Source organism: Acomys minous (genome assembly GCF_964271855.1).
Source record: "Acomys minous genome assembly, chromosome: 4".
Lineage (NCBI taxonomy): Eukaryota > Metazoa > Chordata > Mammalia > Rodentia > Muridae > Acomys > Acomys minous.
In genome coordinates, this window is record NC_140486.1 from 85,371,459 (window position 1) to 85,390,771 (window position 19,313).

General features: G+C 45.5%; 1 protein-coding gene across 1 annotated transcript in view; it reads left to right on the plus strand.

The window, feature by feature from the left end:
* The window catches only part of AOX1 (aldehyde oxidase 1), a 74,162-nt gene that overhangs the window by 24,347 nt on the left and 30,502 nt on the right, over positions 1 to 19,313 (plus strand). Inside the window, exons 10-20 of the mRNA XM_084778666.1 lie at positions 416 to 508; positions 1,458 to 1,609; positions 2,148 to 2,241; positions 3,999 to 4,108; positions 5,176 to 5,360; positions 6,700 to 6,862; positions 8,509 to 8,601; positions 11,530 to 11,699; positions 12,011 to 12,125; positions 13,393 to 13,515; positions 17,282 to 17,378. Coding sequence (XP_084634792.1) covers positions 416 to 508; positions 1,458 to 1,609; positions 2,148 to 2,241; positions 3,999 to 4,108; positions 5,176 to 5,360; positions 6,700 to 6,862; positions 8,509 to 8,601; positions 11,530 to 11,699; positions 12,011 to 12,125; positions 13,393 to 13,515; positions 17,282 to 17,378 — 1,395 coding nt within the window. The remainder of the gene's footprint in view (positions 1 to 415; positions 509 to 1,457; positions 1,610 to 2,147; positions 2,242 to 3,998; positions 4,109 to 5,175; positions 5,361 to 6,699; positions 6,863 to 8,508; positions 8,602 to 11,529; positions 11,700 to 12,010; positions 12,126 to 13,392; positions 13,516 to 17,281; positions 17,379 to 19,313) is intronic.

The window sequence follows — 19,313 nt, forward strand, 5'->3', positions numbered from 1 at the left end:
CCTGTGCCTCACTGGAGCAGAGGCTGGCTTGTTGGCCCCGTGGCTTCCATGGCTCTGTCTTTCCTCTCTGAGTGATGTCTCCATGGCTATAATATGTTTTTCTCAAACAGCGGTTTCAGCGCCTTCTCCTTTTCCACACAAGCCTAGTATGGCTGCCTGTCTCTTTGCAGGTCCGCCAGGACCTTCTCCAAGTGAAATCTGACTGTGCCATATTGCATAAGTTTTAGGGCTAACAACTCCAAAGAGTCTTTAAACTTTATCAGCCACGGTCTCTGCTTGTGGTTTGCGATAAACAGTCCAATAAAAGGAAACAACTTTCATGTGTCCAAAGACATTGGTTTAATCGTAACTCAAAATTAAGAGAGTCATTAGCGTCCTTTTGTTCTAATCTTGTGTCTCTCACACAATCCCTTAGGGCCTGAAGTAAAGTTTAAAGGTGTCTTCCACCCCATCGTAATTTCTCCTGACAGAATCGAAGAGCTGGGTGTCGTAAGCCAGGCCCCTGACGGTGAGTTGTTAAGGTCTTTGTTTCCTTGGAAACGCACTCATCAAGTCAGCTGCCTAGTGTGGCAGACAGACAGGTGAGAGACACAATTCACAGGTTCTCTTCAGACAAACCAGTGAGGATCAGGAGAGAGAGAGAGAGAGGCCAGGAAGAAGTCTCTGAAGTTGCACTGCATGCTGTCCAAGAAACTTTTCTATCTGCAATAGGATATCTGCAGTATCTGCAGTATCTGCAGTATCAGGGAGACTGGCAGCCGTTCAAGGGGGAGTCTGCGCTGTGCATGCAGAACAAAAGATGAGGATGCTTCATCAGGGTTGCCGCCCTGCAGGGCACCACGGCGGGCGGGAAAGGCTTGTGCGCTGAGCTGCCACGGTCCAGCTCCTTCCTGTAAAGGAAATTGGTTTAATGGCAGTGAGAAGCAGTAGTGGCCAGTGTGGGTTTGGAATACAGCTCCTAAAATCCAATTCTTGGCTATGACATACAGTATCTCTACTGTCTTGGGGGAGTGACTGAATTGAACATATTCTGTCATCCGTGGACTGAACCTATTACTGTCTCATGGTTGTCTTTTAATTTGTGAAGGTTTTTTTTTTTAAGCTATCAGCAGAGGTTGGGGATTTAGCTCAGTGGTAGAACGCTTGCCTAGCAAGTGCAAGGACCTGGGTTCGGTCCTCAGCTCTGAAAAAAAAAGCTATCAGCAAAGAGTCAGTATTCAAGAAATTTAGCCTTCATGATCAGCACCACAAACTCCACCATTAACCCTACCACACGTCACTGCCATGCCCACAACTACCTCCTTCACCTTCAGCATCTCCACCATGGTCATTTGTCACCACAGGCAGCCCTGTTTCACCACAGTCATCACCACCATTATTGATAGGCACGAGAGCATAGATCTAATATAAAAATTACGTGCCGTTGGTGGCATTCCTTACACGAGGCTTTATTTCAGGGCTGACCCTCGGTGCTGGCCTCAGCCTGGACCAGGTAAAGGACATCCTGGCTGATGTGGTCCAGAAGCTTCCAGAAGAGAAGACACAGACATATCGTGCTCTCCTGAAGCACCTGAGAACTCTGGCTGGCTCCCAGATCAGGAACATGGCTGTACGTATTTGACAAGTAACCTCTGACATTCATGTCTTGGGTGACTGTCACTGATGACTCCTGTGCGCTCTCTCCCTCCCTCCCTCCCCCCCTCCCTCCCTCCCTCCCTCTCTCTCTCTCTCTCTCTCTCTCTCTCTCTCTCTCTCTCTCTCTCTCTTTCTCTCTCCCCCTCTCCCTCTCCCTGTCTCTGTCTGTCTGTCTGTCTGTGTCTGTCTGCACCTGCCTCTGCTTCCTGAGTGCTGGGATTAAAGGTGTGCGCCACCACCACCTGGCTGACTCCTGTTCTTTAAAACAAACAAAGAGAATGGCTCTTTTTGGTTTTGGTTTTGGTTTTGGTCTTTGGAGACAGGGTTTCTCTGTGTAGCCTTGGCTGTCCTGAATTCGATTTGAAGACCAAGCTGGCCTCGAACTCACATCGATTCGCCTGCCTCTGCCTCCCGAGAAGAGAATTGCCCTTTAAAGCACCACTTCATTCCTTAATTTTAGTGTTCATGCTTCATAATCATGTAACAGAAGTAAAAGTAACTACTTTTAAAAGTCTTTAGGGGGCCACATCGTGAGCAGACATCTGGACTCAGATCTGAATCCCCTCCTGGCTGTGGGCAACTGTACCCTCAACTTACTATCCAAAGGTAAACAGTTTCTGCTTGGGAAGTTGCTAACTTTGATTTGTTCCTCTCACCTCTGGGGAGGCAGCAAGCCCAGTTTGGAAAAATGACTATTCTCTTTAACATTAGTACTTTCCTTTGCCTTTTTGAGGCTGATGACTCCTGCTCTCCCTCCCTCCCTCCCTCCCTCCCTCCCTCTCACTCTCTCTCTGTCTCTCTCTCTCTCTCTGTCTCTCTCTCTCTCTGTCTCTCTCTCTCTCTCTGTCTCTCTGTCTCTGTCTCTGTCTCTGTCTCTGTCTCTCTCTCTCTCTCTCTCTCTCTCTCTCTCTGTCTCTCTCTCTCTCCCTCCCTCTCTTTCTCTCTCGGTTTTCAAGACAGAGTTTTGAAATGCTCTGTCCATTTTAAACCTATCTACCAGTCTCCCCACCTGTTCCTTCTTGAGACCTTGCGCTATCAGGGGACCAAACTATTTGACCTTGAGACCTGATGCTGTCCTTACAGACGTGTTCGACTGCATGTATACCCATCCTGGGGTTCACGTAGCCTATTGGCTGCAGGTTAGACACGTCTGCTAGGTGTTTTCTTACCCTACATTGGACATGTTTGTGCTGGTTGGTGTCTAGATGTGAGCTGATTATTGTCAAAAACAATAAGTTCCGAGAGCCACTGAGCCCCTTTCTTTGTTAGAGCTGCCCCCCCCCGCCCCCCCTGGGCATCAGGGCGTTTGACTCCCGTGCAATGCTTTGGGCTTCTGTGCAGTTTATCTTCACCCACAGATCTTTCCAGCCCAGTAATTACTGGAGCTTGTGCTTTATTTATGTACTTGACTGTTATTTTTTAAATTCAGTGCAGGAATTTTTTTCTCTTATTCTATTAGGAAATTATTTTTTAAGACTTATATATTTATTTATTTGTATATGAGAGCTCTATCTGCATGTACACCTGCATGCTAGAAGAGGGCACAAGATCTCATTATAAATGGTTGTGAGCCAGCATGTGGTTGCTGGGAATTGAACTCAGGACCTCTGGAAGAGCAGACAGTGCTCTTAACCACTGAGCCATCTCTCCAGCCCCCTAGGAAATTCTTATAAGTAATCTTCTACAAATATATGAAGGTTTCATTTAAAAAAAAATATGTGCTAACTTTCTGTTACATACATTGTGAAACATCCACTCCTTATAGCATCTAAACTGCTAAATAATCTTGAAGAGGAAGAAGATTTAAATTCGGGATTTGTAAAAACTCTTGCCGTGAGAAGTAAGGTTGGATGAGAGAATACAAGCACAGAAAGCTTTTTAGATTTTTACCCCCTAGTTGTATTTTGCTATGGCTTTAAACTGTCTCTAACCCCAGTTCATTGGCGAAAGGACTGAAATTCTTTACGTGCTGGGGTTTGGTGAGGATAACCAAATAAAATAGCATTCAGTGGCAGAGAATCACCGAAGGGATTTTTCTCTTCACCTCTATAGATAATAGGGCTCCCGATTTGATCAAATAACAAGAGGGTTATTAATATCCACTCTCTCGTAGCGAAGCTTTAAGCCAACTGTGCCACTGGAAAGGGGAAGGCTAAGGTATCTGTGTTTTTTTTATCTGCAAGCAAGTAATAAGACAAAAGGAGCGAGAGGCTGGAAGATACATTGCAGGATGCTGCCAGAGAACACACACACACAAGCACTCACACATACAAGCTCACAGACACACACACAGGCACTCGAGCACCCAGGGGTTTGTTCAACAGATGGAAGATTCCAGGGGAGGTGTCATTTTCCCCCCACAGATGGAGCACGGCAGATCCCGTTAAGCGAGCAGTTTCTCTGCAAGTGTCCTGATGCAGATCTTCAGCCCCAGGAAATCTTGGTCTCAGTGAACATCCCCTGTTCCAGGAAGGTGAGGATGGCCCTTCCTCTCCGCTTCCCAGTTCCCCAGCAGACTGTGGCTTGAGTGGGCTCAGGAGAGAAGTGTGTTTGCAGAGGAGATGAAAACTCACTCAGGAAGTGATGATGTCACTGCTCCAGGGGGACATGTGCAGCACTGTCACCCTGCTGCGAAGTCCACTGCCATTCCTAGAGCTAGGGGGCCTTCTTCTCTCTTCCTGTGCCCCAGACTCTGAAGCTACTTTTGAGCAGATTTTTAATATGCCCTCTGTCCTGCAGACTCACTCCTAAGTAGGACAAGTCTACCTAGATCCTGGGGCCTGAAAGAAAGAAAGAAAGAAAAAAAGAAAGAAAGAAGAAAGGAAGGTAGGAAGGAAGGAACAAAGGTAGGTAGGAAGGAAGGAAGGAAGGTAGGAAGGAAGGAGGGTAGGAAGGGAGGGAGAGAGGGAGGGAGAGAGGGAGGGAGGGAGGGAGGGAGGAATTTGCGGTGGAATTTAGAGGAGAAAGCCTGGGTTTGGGAGTCAGATAGACTGAGGTTAGGGTTTTGGTTTCAAGACCCAAGCTAATTACTGAATCACCTCAAATCCAAGGCTCCTCATTTGTACAGTGGGAGAGTCAAGCCTTCCTCAGATATGGTGGTTTAGGGGGTCTGTAGACCTGAAGAGCCACATACCCAGTAGTAGCTCAAATGATGGAGATTTACTTCTGGGAAGTCTGACACTACAACTCTAATATTGAGGTGACAGCAGGGTTGGTGGCTTCCTTTGAGGCTTTGGACCTTGGCCGTAGATGCTTGTCTTCTGCCTATTCATGGTCTTTTTCATGTCCATGTCTGAGGCTTCTTTTCTTAGAGTGACACCAGGCAGTTTGGACTAGGGCTGTGACTAATAATCTCACTTTCGCTCTAGCGCTTTGAACACCTTGTTCCCAAGTGCTGACGTCCTGGGGTTTAAAAACCCCAGCATCTGAACTTGGGGAACATACAACAGAGCCCCTAACAGAAGACATACTGAAGTCAAGTCACCCTTCTGGCATGGCCTTGTCTCTCAGGGGAGCTCTGTTTGTGCCTCTTTTCTTCAGTGGGAGTTTGTGTCGGCCTTTCGACAGGCCCAGCGCCAACAGAACGCACTAGCGATTGTCAACTCAGGAATGAGAGTCCTTTTTAGAGAAGGGGGTGGCATCATAAAAGAGTTATCTGTTTTGTATGGCGGTGTCGGCCCAACCACCATCAGTGCTAAGAACTCCTGCCAAAGACTGATCGGAAGGTAAGGCATTGGCTTCCAGGGACAGAGCAATCTGGCCTGTGAGAAGTGCTAATGAAAGGAAGAAAAAAACGCTAAGGAGCTCACAGTTTAATGGATGGGAATTCCAACAAGATTTCATAATCATTTCCACATGTTGCTTTTAGCAAACTTGGAAGCAAGCAATATGGAATCTGTGTGTACACTGTGTGTATGTGTGCTTGTGTATATGTGTGCATGTGTATGCACATGTATGTATGTATATGAGAAAAAGAGACACGGAGGGGGATGAGATGCCCATTCTATGTAGTATATGTTTTCATTCTTTTGTGTGTCTGTAGGGGGGGGTAATAATTCACTGTGATGAAAAATAGACCACGTGCTAGTTGGGTGCTGCTGTCTCTTTTGCTTCCCCGAGTTGTTCTGTCTGTGGGCTATACTAATAGCTATTCTTTCTTGGGAATTTAATAGATAAATTAATAGAGATCATTGATTCAGTATATGTGCTTTAATGAAGTGGTTTTCAACCATCCTTACGCTGTGACCCCTTGATACAGTTCCTCACGTTGCGGTGACCCCAACCACAAAATTATTTTCATTACTACTTTATAATTGTAATTTTGCTACTGTTAAGAATCATATTGTAAATATCTGAATTTTCTCATGGTCTTAGGTAGCCCCTGTGAAAGGTCATTTGAACCCTGTCCCCCCCCCCCACAACCCCAAGGGTTACAGCCCATAGGTTGAGAACCACTGTCCAGGCTCCCTGACGTGCGCCTTAGTTCAGTCTTTTAACTCCGTGAACTCGCTGGGCGTGGTGGCACATGCCTTTAATCCCAGCACTCAGGAGGCAGAGGCAGGCAGATCGCTGTGAGTTCGAGGCCAGCCTGGTCTACAAAGGGAGTCCAGGATAGCCAAGGCTACACAGAGAGACCCTGTCTCGAAAAACCAAAACCAAACCAAACGAAAACGAAAAACCTCCATGAACTCAGGCAGTCTGTTTAACCGCATGCAGCCTCAGTTTCCTCATCTGTCAAAGGAGAGACTCCCACCTGCCCTACAGAGTGGTTGAGAGGGTTACATAAGTGAGTAAAGCACACAGTGCCAAAGGGGGACCTGCCATGCAGAAATGCCCGAGGAGTGGATGAGGGAGTGGGGGACTGAGCTAAGAACCGACGGGTGAGGGTGTGGAGAGACCCAGTCCAGACACTTGGAGACTAGCTGACCAACCTGAACTTGGCTTGCCTGGCTGTAGAGCCTGCCTTCCTGATTCCTGCAGAGACTGCAGCCATTTGTCTTGTCTGTCAGCTGAACCTGTGAGGTGAGTCCCACCAAGCTGAGTCTCCTCCTCTGCCTCTCACAGGCCCTGGGATGAGGAGATGCTGGACACAGCGTGCAGGCTGGTTTTGGATGAAGTCACTCTTCCAGGCTCAGCTCCCGGTGGCAAGGTGGAGTTCAAGAGGGCCCTCATCATCAGCTTCCTCTTCAAGTTCTACCTGGAGGTGTCCCAGCGTTTGAAGAGGCTGGTAAGTGGAACTGGCCGTGTGAACTGTGATGCCCAAAGCGAAGGTGCCAGTCCCTGATGAGGAGCTAAAGAATCTGAAAGAGGAAAAAGCTGGAGTCTCATCACAGTGGGGTCCCACTGGCCTATCTTGTGGATGGATGGCTTCGAGTTTGAGGGAGAATTGCAAGGAGGGTACAAGGTTTGGAGTTAACAGCACTCCATTTTACCACTTCCTGCCTGTCTGGATAATCATGAGAAAGCATGTTAATGAGTTCAGTGCATTTCTTCCACTTACTGAAGCTTACTTTCTTATGCTTGGTTTTCTTGTCTGGGTTTCCCTCCTTCCTAAGCTGGTGGCAGCCACTGTAGTTCAGTGAAGCGAGTCATCACAGAGAAAAGGCTTAGCGTAGTTCCCAGTGCTTCAGAGGAATGCTGGGTAGAAATGGTGTCGCTTATTAATGCTAGTGATGCACTCCTCATCAAAGGGCCACATGATTGTAGTCTAGAGAAAACAGTGGGGAAAACATTCTCTGGAAAGCATTTTCTAGTTCAAAGGGATGTAGACGTATTGTCCTCACAAGCCTCACACCACCATCACCCCAGCTAGACTGGAAGCCATGTAGAAATCAACACAGTAACTTTAAATAGGGAGGAAGAGTCGGGAGAGAGGGTGAATTTGATCAAGACACATTATACAGAGCGACCAAAGGATTTCAACAAGGTAATATGCAAACAAACAAACAGAAGACAGAAAGTCCTCTGTTATGGAGATCTTTAGAGGCATCTTCTCAGTATAGATGAGACTAAGTAGGAACCAATGGGTTGTGTCAAATTGTTGGCACGAGGAGCTTGAACTCATATGTAAGCATGCGACATGTTTCTACCGCATAATCAAAAGTTAAAAAGAAAAGAAAAGAAAAAGAAAAAAAGCTAACTGTAGACACTCCTAATGAATAGCAGATAGTACAATTTCTTGGTGAATCAGCTGATAACGCTTAAAATTCCTGCCCTCCATTCAGCTTCCTCTTTTTGAAGACAATAGCTATTGTTCACTTTTTTCTATTAACATTACTTAAGTTATAAAAACAATCGTAAAGCATATTGTTTAATGTCTTGTCTAAAGTGCCTCTGTTTTCAGGCACTCCCCTGTGGGTGACAGTGGCTGTGCCACCTCTGCATGCTTCTCTGAGCCTGGCCAGATGCCACCAAGCAGCATTAGGAAGCTTTGCAACAACGGGCATTGCTTCTGACTCTTCCTGCCTTAAGCTTTGTTTTCTCTGTTTCGTTTGACTTCTGTTTCGTTGGTTTATATGCCCCCCCAAGCCGCTCAGGAAAGCAAGACTGTCTATCTAGACAAGGCTGAGAAAATAGGGATTGGAAAATTGGAAAATTGCCAGCGATTGGAAAATAATCTTATGAAACAGAGATGGTGACAGTCAGTGACATTCTAATTTTGTGTGGTTTATCCTGTCATGTAGGAAGATAAGTACCTTTCAGAATTCATATCCTGGGGTCAGGAGGTCATTTAGATTTCCAGGATAATGGAAGGATGAGTGCTTAATCAACACCAGACTTCAGAGTCACAGTGTGTTTTGAGAATTGTACCAGCATCCTCTTCCAGAACATTGTGGTAGATTTCACATTATTTACTGTGATTTTCCTTTGCAGGACCCAGGTTACTATCCTAGCCTGACAGACGGGTATGAGAGTGCTTTAGAAGATCTCCATTCAAGACATCACTGGAGAACTTTAACCCACCAGGTGTGTGTGTGTGTGTGTGTGTGTGTGTGTGTGTGTGTGTGTGTGTGTGTACATGTGTCTATTTGTGTGTATGTGCGCTAGTGCAGGTTAGTGCATGACTATGCATGCATGTGTGTCTATGTGTGTCTGTGCAGGTTAGTATGTGTGCACGCATGTATTTAAATTCAAAGACAGGGCTGCAGTGCCCTTGCCTGCTAGTGACAGGTTGCTTTCTTCACGGTTCATTAAATCCTCAAAACCAGGTTGAGACTGCAGGTCAGTGGCAGAGCACGAGCAAGGCCCCGAGTTTAATCCCCAGTACCTCAAAAAGAGAAAAAGAAGTCAAAACCAATTAGAAATCATGGCTAAAAAGAAACCTGGAAAATGTTAACGAAATATGCCTGTTTTCATCTTAAAGGCCTTTTTTCTTTCTTTTTCTTTCTTTTTTTTTTTTACTATGGCTTTAGGCCAAGGATATAAACAAGCTAGCTGTTGCTACATTTTCTACCCTAGCTTTGTGTCTATTGAAGTTCTGAGTTGGGCCAAGCGCTGTTTTGGTGCATTTCAAAGGACCAAGGACACACCCCTGCCCCATGGGAGCCATGGAACTGCCTCAGTGCAGAAATCGCACCAGCTGCTGGTTTATTTTGTTCCAATGTTGGGATGCTTTCCTTTCCAAGTTCTTCCTGTCCATGTGGTTTCTTTGAAATTGCATTTTATTGTGAAATCAAACATGAAAACTAAAAGCTATTTTCTAGATTTCCTGATGAGTGCTGGCTGTCAGAGCATAGAGCTGGCTCCCCATAGCTTAAAAATGGCGGTCTCTGTCATACTGTCATAAAGGTATAACATGGAGCCATCCTGTTGGCAAACTGGGTAAGATTCGAGGTGTGTTTTCATGAAATAATTGCCAAGAAACCGGACTGAGAGTTTTGTTAAGTCGGGAATGGGAAAAGATCTTAAAACGGCAGTGTGTCAGGTCTGCTGATGGATTTACTTATAAAAACTTTCATCGTGTCACCGTGAGCACTACTACATTTGCTGTAGGTCCCTTGAGGGTTTGAGTTCAATATGTTCAAAAACTTTAAATATGCCAACCTACCCTGGAAGCGAACATTTTGAAAGTTAAAAACAGCTGCCTTATTCCCTGGTGTTCTGTAAAATACCGCATTCGTGGTCCGTGACTTACGCAGGCACTAACATCACCTTGGCAATGGATTGCGTTTCTGGGAGGAACTGAAGCCAAGTCATAGACATTCAATTCGTTTAAGAAAACTGAAAATCTCTGTGCTTCATCTTGAAATGGATTAGTCATATTGATTTCCAAGACAATGCCTGGGGTGCAAGGTGTCTTCCACATAGATACATTTTGTTTTGTATTTCCTCTGTGGTTTCTTACACGCACGCACGCACGCACACACACACACTTGCATGCACACGCATGCACACACACACATACACACATACACACACACATACACTTGCATGCATACGCATGCACGCACACACATACATGCATGCACGCACACACACACACACACACACACACACACACACACACACACAGAAGCATTCAAGCTTCCAGAGCAACTTCAGCTTTCACAGCCAACACTTTCCCCAGATCACTTCCTGGTTGAGAAGTTCACTTTCATCATCCTCAGGAACACTGAGGTCATCAACTGACCTTGCTGTTTGACCTTGCCTTTAAGCTCCTTCGGTGAGGGATAGATAGATGGCAGGGTCACGAAGGCATGGCTGAGCAAACTGTGAAACCTCACACCAGGAAATAAGAACGAGACAGGCACTACATTCCCCCAACGGCCTAACACCTCTCCCTCCACCCCCTCCCAGTAGCTGAGAACCACGCCTTTGGGAGACAATCCGATTCCTGACTGTCCCGTGTGGCTTCAGGAGGTCACCTGACTGAGGGGTATCCGCTTTCATCCATTGTGTCTTTAGCCATGTCACAAACAGGAGGAGGTAGCCAAGTGTGCTTACCCACAGGCCATTGCAGCTGGCGGGCCAATACTTTGATAAATCAGTTTTCGCATTCGCCTATCCCAGGCTTGAGAATGTCTCCGGTCTTTTGGCAGACCTAACAGAGTAAAGTTTTAAAAGATTTTCTTCGCAGGTGTGAAATGTCCCATTATTTACAGTAAAAGCAGTTAGCATTAATAATAGAAAACGTCAGGGGCCTTATAGATCCCTGCTAACACGTTTGCTCAGTGTCCAAGCCTAAAAGTTACCTAGAATTTTGCTTTTTCAGGATGGAAACAGAAAATCTCTGAGAGTATTTTATAAAAACAAGAAAGAAACGTGGATCATTTTTCACTCAAATACTGTGCAAGCTGAAAGCCTAGTGTGATTTTTTTCAGTACCTTGGAGCGGGGTGGGGGGGGGGGTTCAGAGAAATAATTTCTACCTTCAGCAACACTTGAACACTTGAGAAAACATACCAGATAGATGGACAGATGCCTCAGCATTTGTCTTTCTTTTCATCGCCATCTCAGCTCTCTAAAGAGGGGGAGGAGGGAGAGCTGTGGAGCCGTTTGTCTGGGGAACAGAGCAGCGACTTAGATCCATCGATCTTGAGATGACGGGGAGGCTTCAGATCCCTGCTCACACCTGAGTCCTCGTGTGTAAACAAGACGAGAGGCCGGAATCCATGTGCATAGACAAATGGAGTTTCCGTTAGAGATACTTGGCATCTATAGTCCAAAAACTAAGAAAAATTACAATGCATAATATTTATACACTCCAATCTGACTGCCAAATTGTTCTAATAAGCTGTTTGGAATAGTGAAAAATGGTGACTTTTTCCACACTGAAAAGTATTTTGGCTTAAGCATAGATTTTCACAGCTACTCTCTCATGGGAGACACCCATCCTGTGATTATTCCTGCTGTCTCTGTAGACATATGAGTTATATGTTGGTTCTTTACTCAACAGAATGTGGACCCAGTGCAGCTTCCTCAAGACCCAATTGGACGCCCCGTCATGCACCTTTCTGGCATTAAGCACGCCACTGGTGAGGCCATCTACTGTGACGACATGCCTGCAGTAGACCGGGAGCTTTTCCTGACATTTGTAACAAGTTCAAGAGCCCACGCCAAGATTGCGTGAGTGTCCTCACCCCACGGGTAGGAAGAGTCTCCTTGCTGTCTAACTCTGCCCCGTTAGGGAAAAGCATGGTAAACGGAGGCTTGCTGGCACCCAGACTAGAGGTGAAATGGGGCTGAAACGTAGGATCCCCCCCCCCACAAATTTCCCACACAGAGTAACTTTACAGGACCCCAGCTTCTCCCACCACCTGGCGGAGAGCTGTCAAAGCAATGAATTCTCTTGACAATCCTTGCTTTCCCACGGCCACATTCTCCGTGTCGTTGGGCCGCGTGGCTGCTCTGAGAAGCCATCTGATGTGCTTCCGTAGGTCCGTCGATCTCTCAGAAGCTCTCAGCCTGCCGGGCGTGGTGGACATCATTACTGCGGATCATCTTCAGGAAGCAAACACCTTTGCCACGGAGACGTTTCTGGCCACAGATGAGGTACTGCCTTTCTGCTGTCCGTTTGAACAACTTTCCCAGCTAATGGCACCTCTTATTTCTATAGAGACAGGGTCTACTTTCTCATACCATGACGAGTTCGGCATTCTTTGAACAGTAATTATGAACCACAAATACTCCAATAGATAGGAACTCAAGTTTACTCATTTCCCATTTGAGCAAAGCTGCTTGGTTATGTTCGGGGCTAGGACTGTGAGTCTGTGGTTGGAGTGCTTGCCTAGTGTGCAAGAAGCTCCCCTCCCCCCGCAAGCTACATAAATTGGACATGGTTGTGCGTACCTGTAAATCCAGTGTTTGGGAGGTGGAGGCAGAAGGATCAGAACTTTAGGGGCATCCTCAGCTACATAATGAGTCTGAGGCTAGCCTGGGATACACAAAAGCTTGTCATTAAAAAATAGATACTTTGATATATTATTAATATATATTAATATATTGATTGTAACATTTGCTGCCAAGAAGTGGGAAAAAATGAGCAGAGAATTACGAATTTGATTTGTAATGCGCCCCCCTCAAACGTCTCTAGCTATTAGCCTAGCCCCAGTGTGTCCAGAGTTCAAGTCTCCTGATCTGAAAGCTCTCCCTCCTTCCCTGAAGTCAAATTCATTTGTTTGCACTGTCATATAGCTCATGACATTTTAAAATCAGCTCAGCGAAGGTGTGTGGGTCCTGTCCTTACAACAGCTTCCACTCCAGAGAAGGCCTATTGGGCCCAACCCCTTCTCAGTATGCTAAATTCATTTACGTGTTGTAGATGCTCCCCTACCTACCGTAATTCCTGAAGTGAAGGCTCACCTTAATTTATGTACATATTTCATGCACTTCTTCCCATATGGGCAGTGAAGCCAAGAGGAGCTCTACCAACATAAGCCAGCTCAAAGTTTCAAGTGATTAACTTTGGCTACTGGAGCTCAGGCTACTGCGATACAACAAAGACAGTGTTCTTCAGATTCTCCTCGTGTCTAATCTGCCCAAACAACTCCCCCTACCTCTGGCTCTCCCTGGCAGAAAACTTGGCCCTCCCAAGTCTGAAGTCAAGGTTGAAGCTCCTTGTGGCGGGGCTATGGATGCTTTCATGTGAACTGTGACCTTTAAATGTTAACTAGACAAGCTAGGGTTCCAGGCTGCACATGGTACCTGTCCTCTGAAGTCTACCTCACACAAGCAGGGTCATGTCGCTCTCGGAATGGGAAGGAGGACCACAGTAAAGGGCAGGAGTGATCTGTTGTGTGCACTCTTCTCTGTGACGCAGGTGCACTGCGTGGGCCACCTTGTCTGTGCTGTGATCGCAGAGTCTGAGACGCGGGCCAGACAAGCAGCGAAGCGAGTAAAGGTCGTCTATCAAGACTTGGAGCCGCTGATCCTAACTATTGAGGTATGAGCTTCCAGGGCACCCAGTAATCAATTGGCTCAAAATCTGAGCCTTAGCAGTTTCTCCAGGAACCTGGTTTCTCCATGCTCTCACAGAGTCTCGCCTTCTCTGTTCATGTGTGTGTTGAGTGGTACGCTATTGTTCCAGTACTCCAAACACAGGGCCTGAAATCCAGGCTCCTTTGGACCCTCCCAGTCCCATGGCTCTCTTGGGATTAATGACTGACCAAATGAACCAAAGAGCCATGCTGTGCTGTCCCGTAGCTCTGATTTATGGTCTCTCCTGCTTTGGCAGGTTCACAGTGGGTATTTCCATGAAGCAAATACCATAGACAGATACTACTTTAATATTCTTTAATGCAAATCTTCATTTATTTTATTTTATTTTATTTTATTTTATTTTATTTTATTTTTGGTTTTTTGAGACAGGGTCTCTCTGTGTAGCCTTGGCTGTCCTGAGCTCGCTTTGTAGACCAGGCTGGCCTTGAACTCAAAGCAATCTGCCTGCCTCTGTCTCCTGAGTGCTGGGATTAAAGGCATGCACCACCATGCCCAGCTTTTGTTTTGTTTTGTTTGTTTGCTTGTTTGTTTTTTGCAAATACTAAATATCCATGAGACATGAATCATATGATGCCTACAGAATTTTGGCAACTAAAAGACAAAAAACAAAACAAAACAAAACTGGAGCCTTACATTTCTATCCTAATTTTCATACAGGAGTTGAGAGGCTATAGAGGTTCTAAGACTCGCCCCATGAAATGATAGTGTTCACCAGTATACGTTCTCTCGGCTCTTAAATAAACAAATGCCTTCGCATGAATGTTAACTAAACAAGCATGACTTCTAGGCTGTACAGGGTAGCCATGCTCTAACGTGTGCCCCTCTCAAAATGGAGAGAGGGCCACAGTACAGGAGCAGATCTGTTGGGTGCCGTCCTTGACAGCAGAGGCCTCTCTTTGCACGGGTACAGTGTGTGGTCATCCTATCTAAGATGAAGAAACTGTTAGCCAAGATTGGTGACTCCAGGAGAACTTGGCCTTGGGTATGTTTCCTGTTGTGCTTTATTCCAGAGGAACATGGCCCTTGGGTTCTGGAAATTTCTCTTAGTATTTTCAAATTAAAATAAAATCATGTCAAGAGGACAAAAATAAAGCTTTTTTTTTTATTTTGGTTTTTTTGTTTTCTGGCCAGTTTTAAATCCAAATGTCCTTTTTCCTTTCTGGGTTCTCATTTGTTTTGTGCTGTTCTTGATTATTTTGTATTTTCTCTCCCCAAAAATTCTGCATTTGAGTTGTAATTACTTTTTAAAAGAAATTATTTGGGTAATGCATCATCAAAATGGTGTCTGTACTCTTTACCAGTGGCTTTTTGCTTCACAGGCAAATAAAAGTTGCACATTTGTACTTCCCCCTTCCTATCTCAACCTCAACCAACAGACCCCAATTGTTTGTCAGAAAACATCAAACATTGGCGTTGTGTAAGAGAGTCCCCTTTCATTTTGTTCAGAGATCAAGCTATCCAAGGTCACTCCCCTGACAATTCATGGCAGGGCACTCTGCCCAATTCTTAGCATATCGCAGTCCTGTTACCACTTTCCTGCTAAGGAATATTCAAGAAATTGGCTCAAAGTTACCCAGAAAACAATCAGCAAGTGATATTGAAGAAGAAGGAGAAGGGGAGGAGGAGGAGGAAGAAGAAGAAGAAAAAGAAGAAAGAAGGAGGAGGAGGAGAAGAAGGAGAAGAAGAAGATGAAGAAGAAGAAGAAGATGAAGAAGAAGAAGAAGAAGAAGAAGAAGAAGAAGAAGAAGAAAAAGAAGAAGAAGAAAGAAAGAAAGAAGATTTAAAAGATAGAGTAGATAAGTCACTGTGAAAACAAAATAAACAACAACAAAACAAAACAAAACCTGTCATATCTGAATTTTGGGTTAGTTAAAAGAAAGTATATGAGTTGCTTTCAGTATGAAGAATGTTCCCAGCAAAAGGGGCTGAAAACAAATAATGTGAGTCAGTAACTCAAGGCTTCACCAGCTTATGCTTTTTAGAACTCTGAATGGGGAAACTCGACCACAGCCCTGGTAACAGGTATGAAAAGGAGAATGTGCACTTCCAAGATGTGCTCCATAACCATCATCAGCAATTGATCTGTGATCAGTGGCCAGTATGGGACAGTGAGCTACATGCGTGGTTGGCTTGGTGCTAAGTTGGGTTCATCCTATTAGGGTCCTGAATATGCTGAAGAAAAGACTCCAGACTCAAATAGTATGCAAGCAGCAAAAAGTGTTTATTCTGCAGAAATCCAGCTTGCTGGGGTCACCACTTAGAAAAAATGGCGACTCCAAGGTGAGCTCACAGGCTCTTTTTTAAAAGACCCTGGGAATTCCACAGGGGGTTAGGCAATTTTTAACACAATTGGAGCATTCACACTGAAAAGGTTCAGGCAAACTGAGGTCATGAGTTAATCATAACGTAAGAGATTTCCAGACTGGAGGTAAAGCAACCTTACTCAATCTTGTCTTCCTCTGGCCAGGTGGCTAGACTGTCTCTGATTAGCTGCCCATTTTTTGCAGTATTTCCAGTGACTGCTGAGATCCTCTCTGAGGAATGGAGGGTCAGGCCTATTCTGAATTAACAAGAAACTGAAGTCTGTCATGGAGTCGGCTAGGCTTATTTAACCAGGCCTCCTCAATACTGCCGCACTAAGTGCTCACAGCAACCCTATGAGTTCAAACAACTATTATCCCCTCCAGAAACTAATGGGTTCCCCACAGGCAATGGGCAAACATTCCACCGAAGATCCTAACCCTCAAGTTCTGAAAACAAAGCAACCTGCATTTCCAGTAAGAGAAATGACACACTCACAGCAGAGCATCTGTAAGATGCCTGGAGAGGAGGGATCTGTACAGTTTCTGGTGGCCAAAGGAGCCAGAAGTGGGAGAATCCTCAACTTCCAGCAGCCTGGCATTTCACAGATGGGCAATAACCTGTGGCAGATAATGCTGGGAGGAGATGACATGTCAGTCACTCTGATTGTCCCAGTATAGATTCCCAGAGCTACGTAAAGGACCCAACATTTGTGATTGTAGCTGCAGCCCTGACTGTGTCTACTGAAGTGCTTCTCAGCTGGGCACCAGGGAAGCCAGTGTATAAATGGACTTGTGGTACCCAGGCAAGCCATGCACGAACCATCAATCCAGGGTGGGTGGCTCCTGACGCTCCACTGCCCTGTGCAAACAAAACACTCATGCCCTGAGGAGGAACATGAGTCTACCAGGCAGTCTGCTAAACCCCCAGACATCAGTGGCTCTAGCTAGCGTTTCCATGACATTTATGCCGTGGAGCCCTCTATTTGTCTCATTTCACAGTAAGCTGTGTGCGTGCCTGCCCTGTGATGCTCTGAGAAGCCTACAGTCAAACACCAGGAAGTGGGGGAAGCGACCATGGATAGATAACTCTGTCTGGGTCTGAGTCAGCTAAGTGACCTTGGCTACGTAAATTGGATTATTAATCCCAGAGACACATCAGCCTGGACAGCAAATGGTTCCAATCCGCATGCCCTAGGTATTAGGTAGTTTCTGAGTAGGCTTGGACTCACTGGGACCATTTGATTTTGCTCTTCGGAGAATCTCTGAAGCTTGGCTTAGAGCTTAGCTTCCCAGCACCAGGGGGAGAGTGCCTGGATCCCAGGAGAGGAATGCTGCTGCCCAGGACCTGGGACTCCCGGAGGGAGGCTTTCTGACTGAGGCTGCCTCACTTTTCCATTCTCTTTCCAGGAAGCTATCCAACATAAGTCCTTCTTCGGGTCGGAAAGGAAGCTGGAGTGTGGGAATGTTGATGAAGCATTCAAAAGGGTTGATCAAATTCTTGAAGGTAAAAGTTTCATTAAAAAAAAAAAAACTGAGCCACAAGGATGCTTTCTGGGCATGCCTAGTTTAGGGCTTCCCTTGCCTTCTAGAAACCATCAGTGGATGCTGCTCACAGAGAACAAGTACCTTATCCTCAGTGTCTCTCCCTGTGTCTCTGGCAGACTTACAAGTGGTGTCAGGAGCCCAGAAACTGTTCTCATCCATCCCCAGCCTGTCCTGCTGTTGAGATTTCCTTCTCAGTGCAGAAGGGTATTTTCACCAAATACAGAATTCTGAGTTGACTCCACTAGAAAATTTTTGTGCCACAGCCTCTGGTCACCATGATTACTGGGGAGACGAGTGTGCTCTTAGAAGTGCTTTTTCCCTGCAAAGCAGGCGCCGACCTTTCCTCTGGATACTTTCAGGATGGGATTTAGTTCTGTCTTCAGTGTTCTGAAATTCAGCTGTGCTGTGTGATGCCAAGGAGTTCCTTGGATTCATCCAGAGTGGGTTCTTAGATTTTTGGTTGGGAGCCTAGCCTTTACTTGCTGAGCCATCTCTCCAGCCCTGGTTTGGGTTCTTTGCTTTATTTTTGTTTTTTTGAGACAAGATTTCTCTTTCTGCCTTGGCTGTCCTGGCTTTGTAGACCAGCCTAGCCTCAAACTCACAGCAATCCACCTGCCTCTGTCTCCCCAGTGCTGGGATTAAAAGCGTGCACCACCACACCTGGCCCTGATTTGGGTTCTTAAATCTGGTTCTATATCTTCTGCCAAGTTTGAGAAATATTCAGTCATTACTTCTCAAACACTTGATTTCAGTAACACAAATGTCACGTAGTTCAGGAGAATTTCTTCGTACTTTTCTATTTTTTCTTTAGATTTTTCAGGTTCTTCATCATCATCATCATCATAGGGTGTTTTTTTGAGATAAGGTTTCTCTGTGTGCCACTGGCTGTCCTGGAACTCACTATGTAGATGAGGCTGGCCTAGAATTCAGAGACCTGCCTGCCTCTGTCTTCTGAGTGCTAGGATTAACGTAGTATACCATAGTGCCAGGATGTTTTTTAAGTTTTTGTTGTTGTTCTTACTCTTGTTCATTAATCATTTCTGCTCTTGATTCTAGCATTATTGAGCCTATCCATTAAGCTTTTAAAAGTTTTGGTCGTTGTACGTTTCTGATGCAGAATTTCCTTTTGATATCTGAACATCTTTCTCTTGTTAAGATTCCTCATTTTGATTATTTTTCAGTGGAACATTTTTAAAATAGCTGCTTTCACATATCAGGTGATGCAAAAATGTGTGTCCTTTTGGTGTTGGCCTTTTTTCATTGAAGCTGAGGTTTTTCTTGGTGCTTGAGCTTCTAAGGATCCCTTTATAGACTCTAGGCTACTTGAACACTATCTGCTAATAGTGTGGCTCTTAGTAACATCTTCTAGGCACATGAGGGAAAAACTACAGATTTCTCAGTGGGATCACAAGGAGTTTGGGAGTGTTTGTGGCAGCCTGATTTTGCTGGGAATCTGAGGTTCCCCACTCAAGCCCTGTGGGTAGCAGTTGGGCTCCGGGCCCTTCTGTGGTGTCTGTTGGTGTCAACTGCTTCTTGTCTAAAAGGATTCTGTCTCCCTAGGCTTCTGTCCTTCTGGTCCTGCGCCTTTGTCTTTCCATAGCTTCCCAATCAATTGTGCAGCCAGCAGGCATCTTTTGTTGTCCGCTTGGCTGTTGAGAAATGAAGGGGAAATGAGGAAGACCTGTCCTCTCGCGGCCATAGACCCTCATTTACAAGAAGCAGTTAGGAAATAGTATCACAAAGACACGGCAAGGCACGAGATCAGCTAATTCAAAAATAACATGAGTGGAGGAATTAAGAAAAAGGAGAGTATGTGAGGGGCAGAATCACCCAGGAGATCCTACCTCTCACTTTGCCTTTGTAGTGAGAGGGATGTTTACTCTGCTTGTGGGTA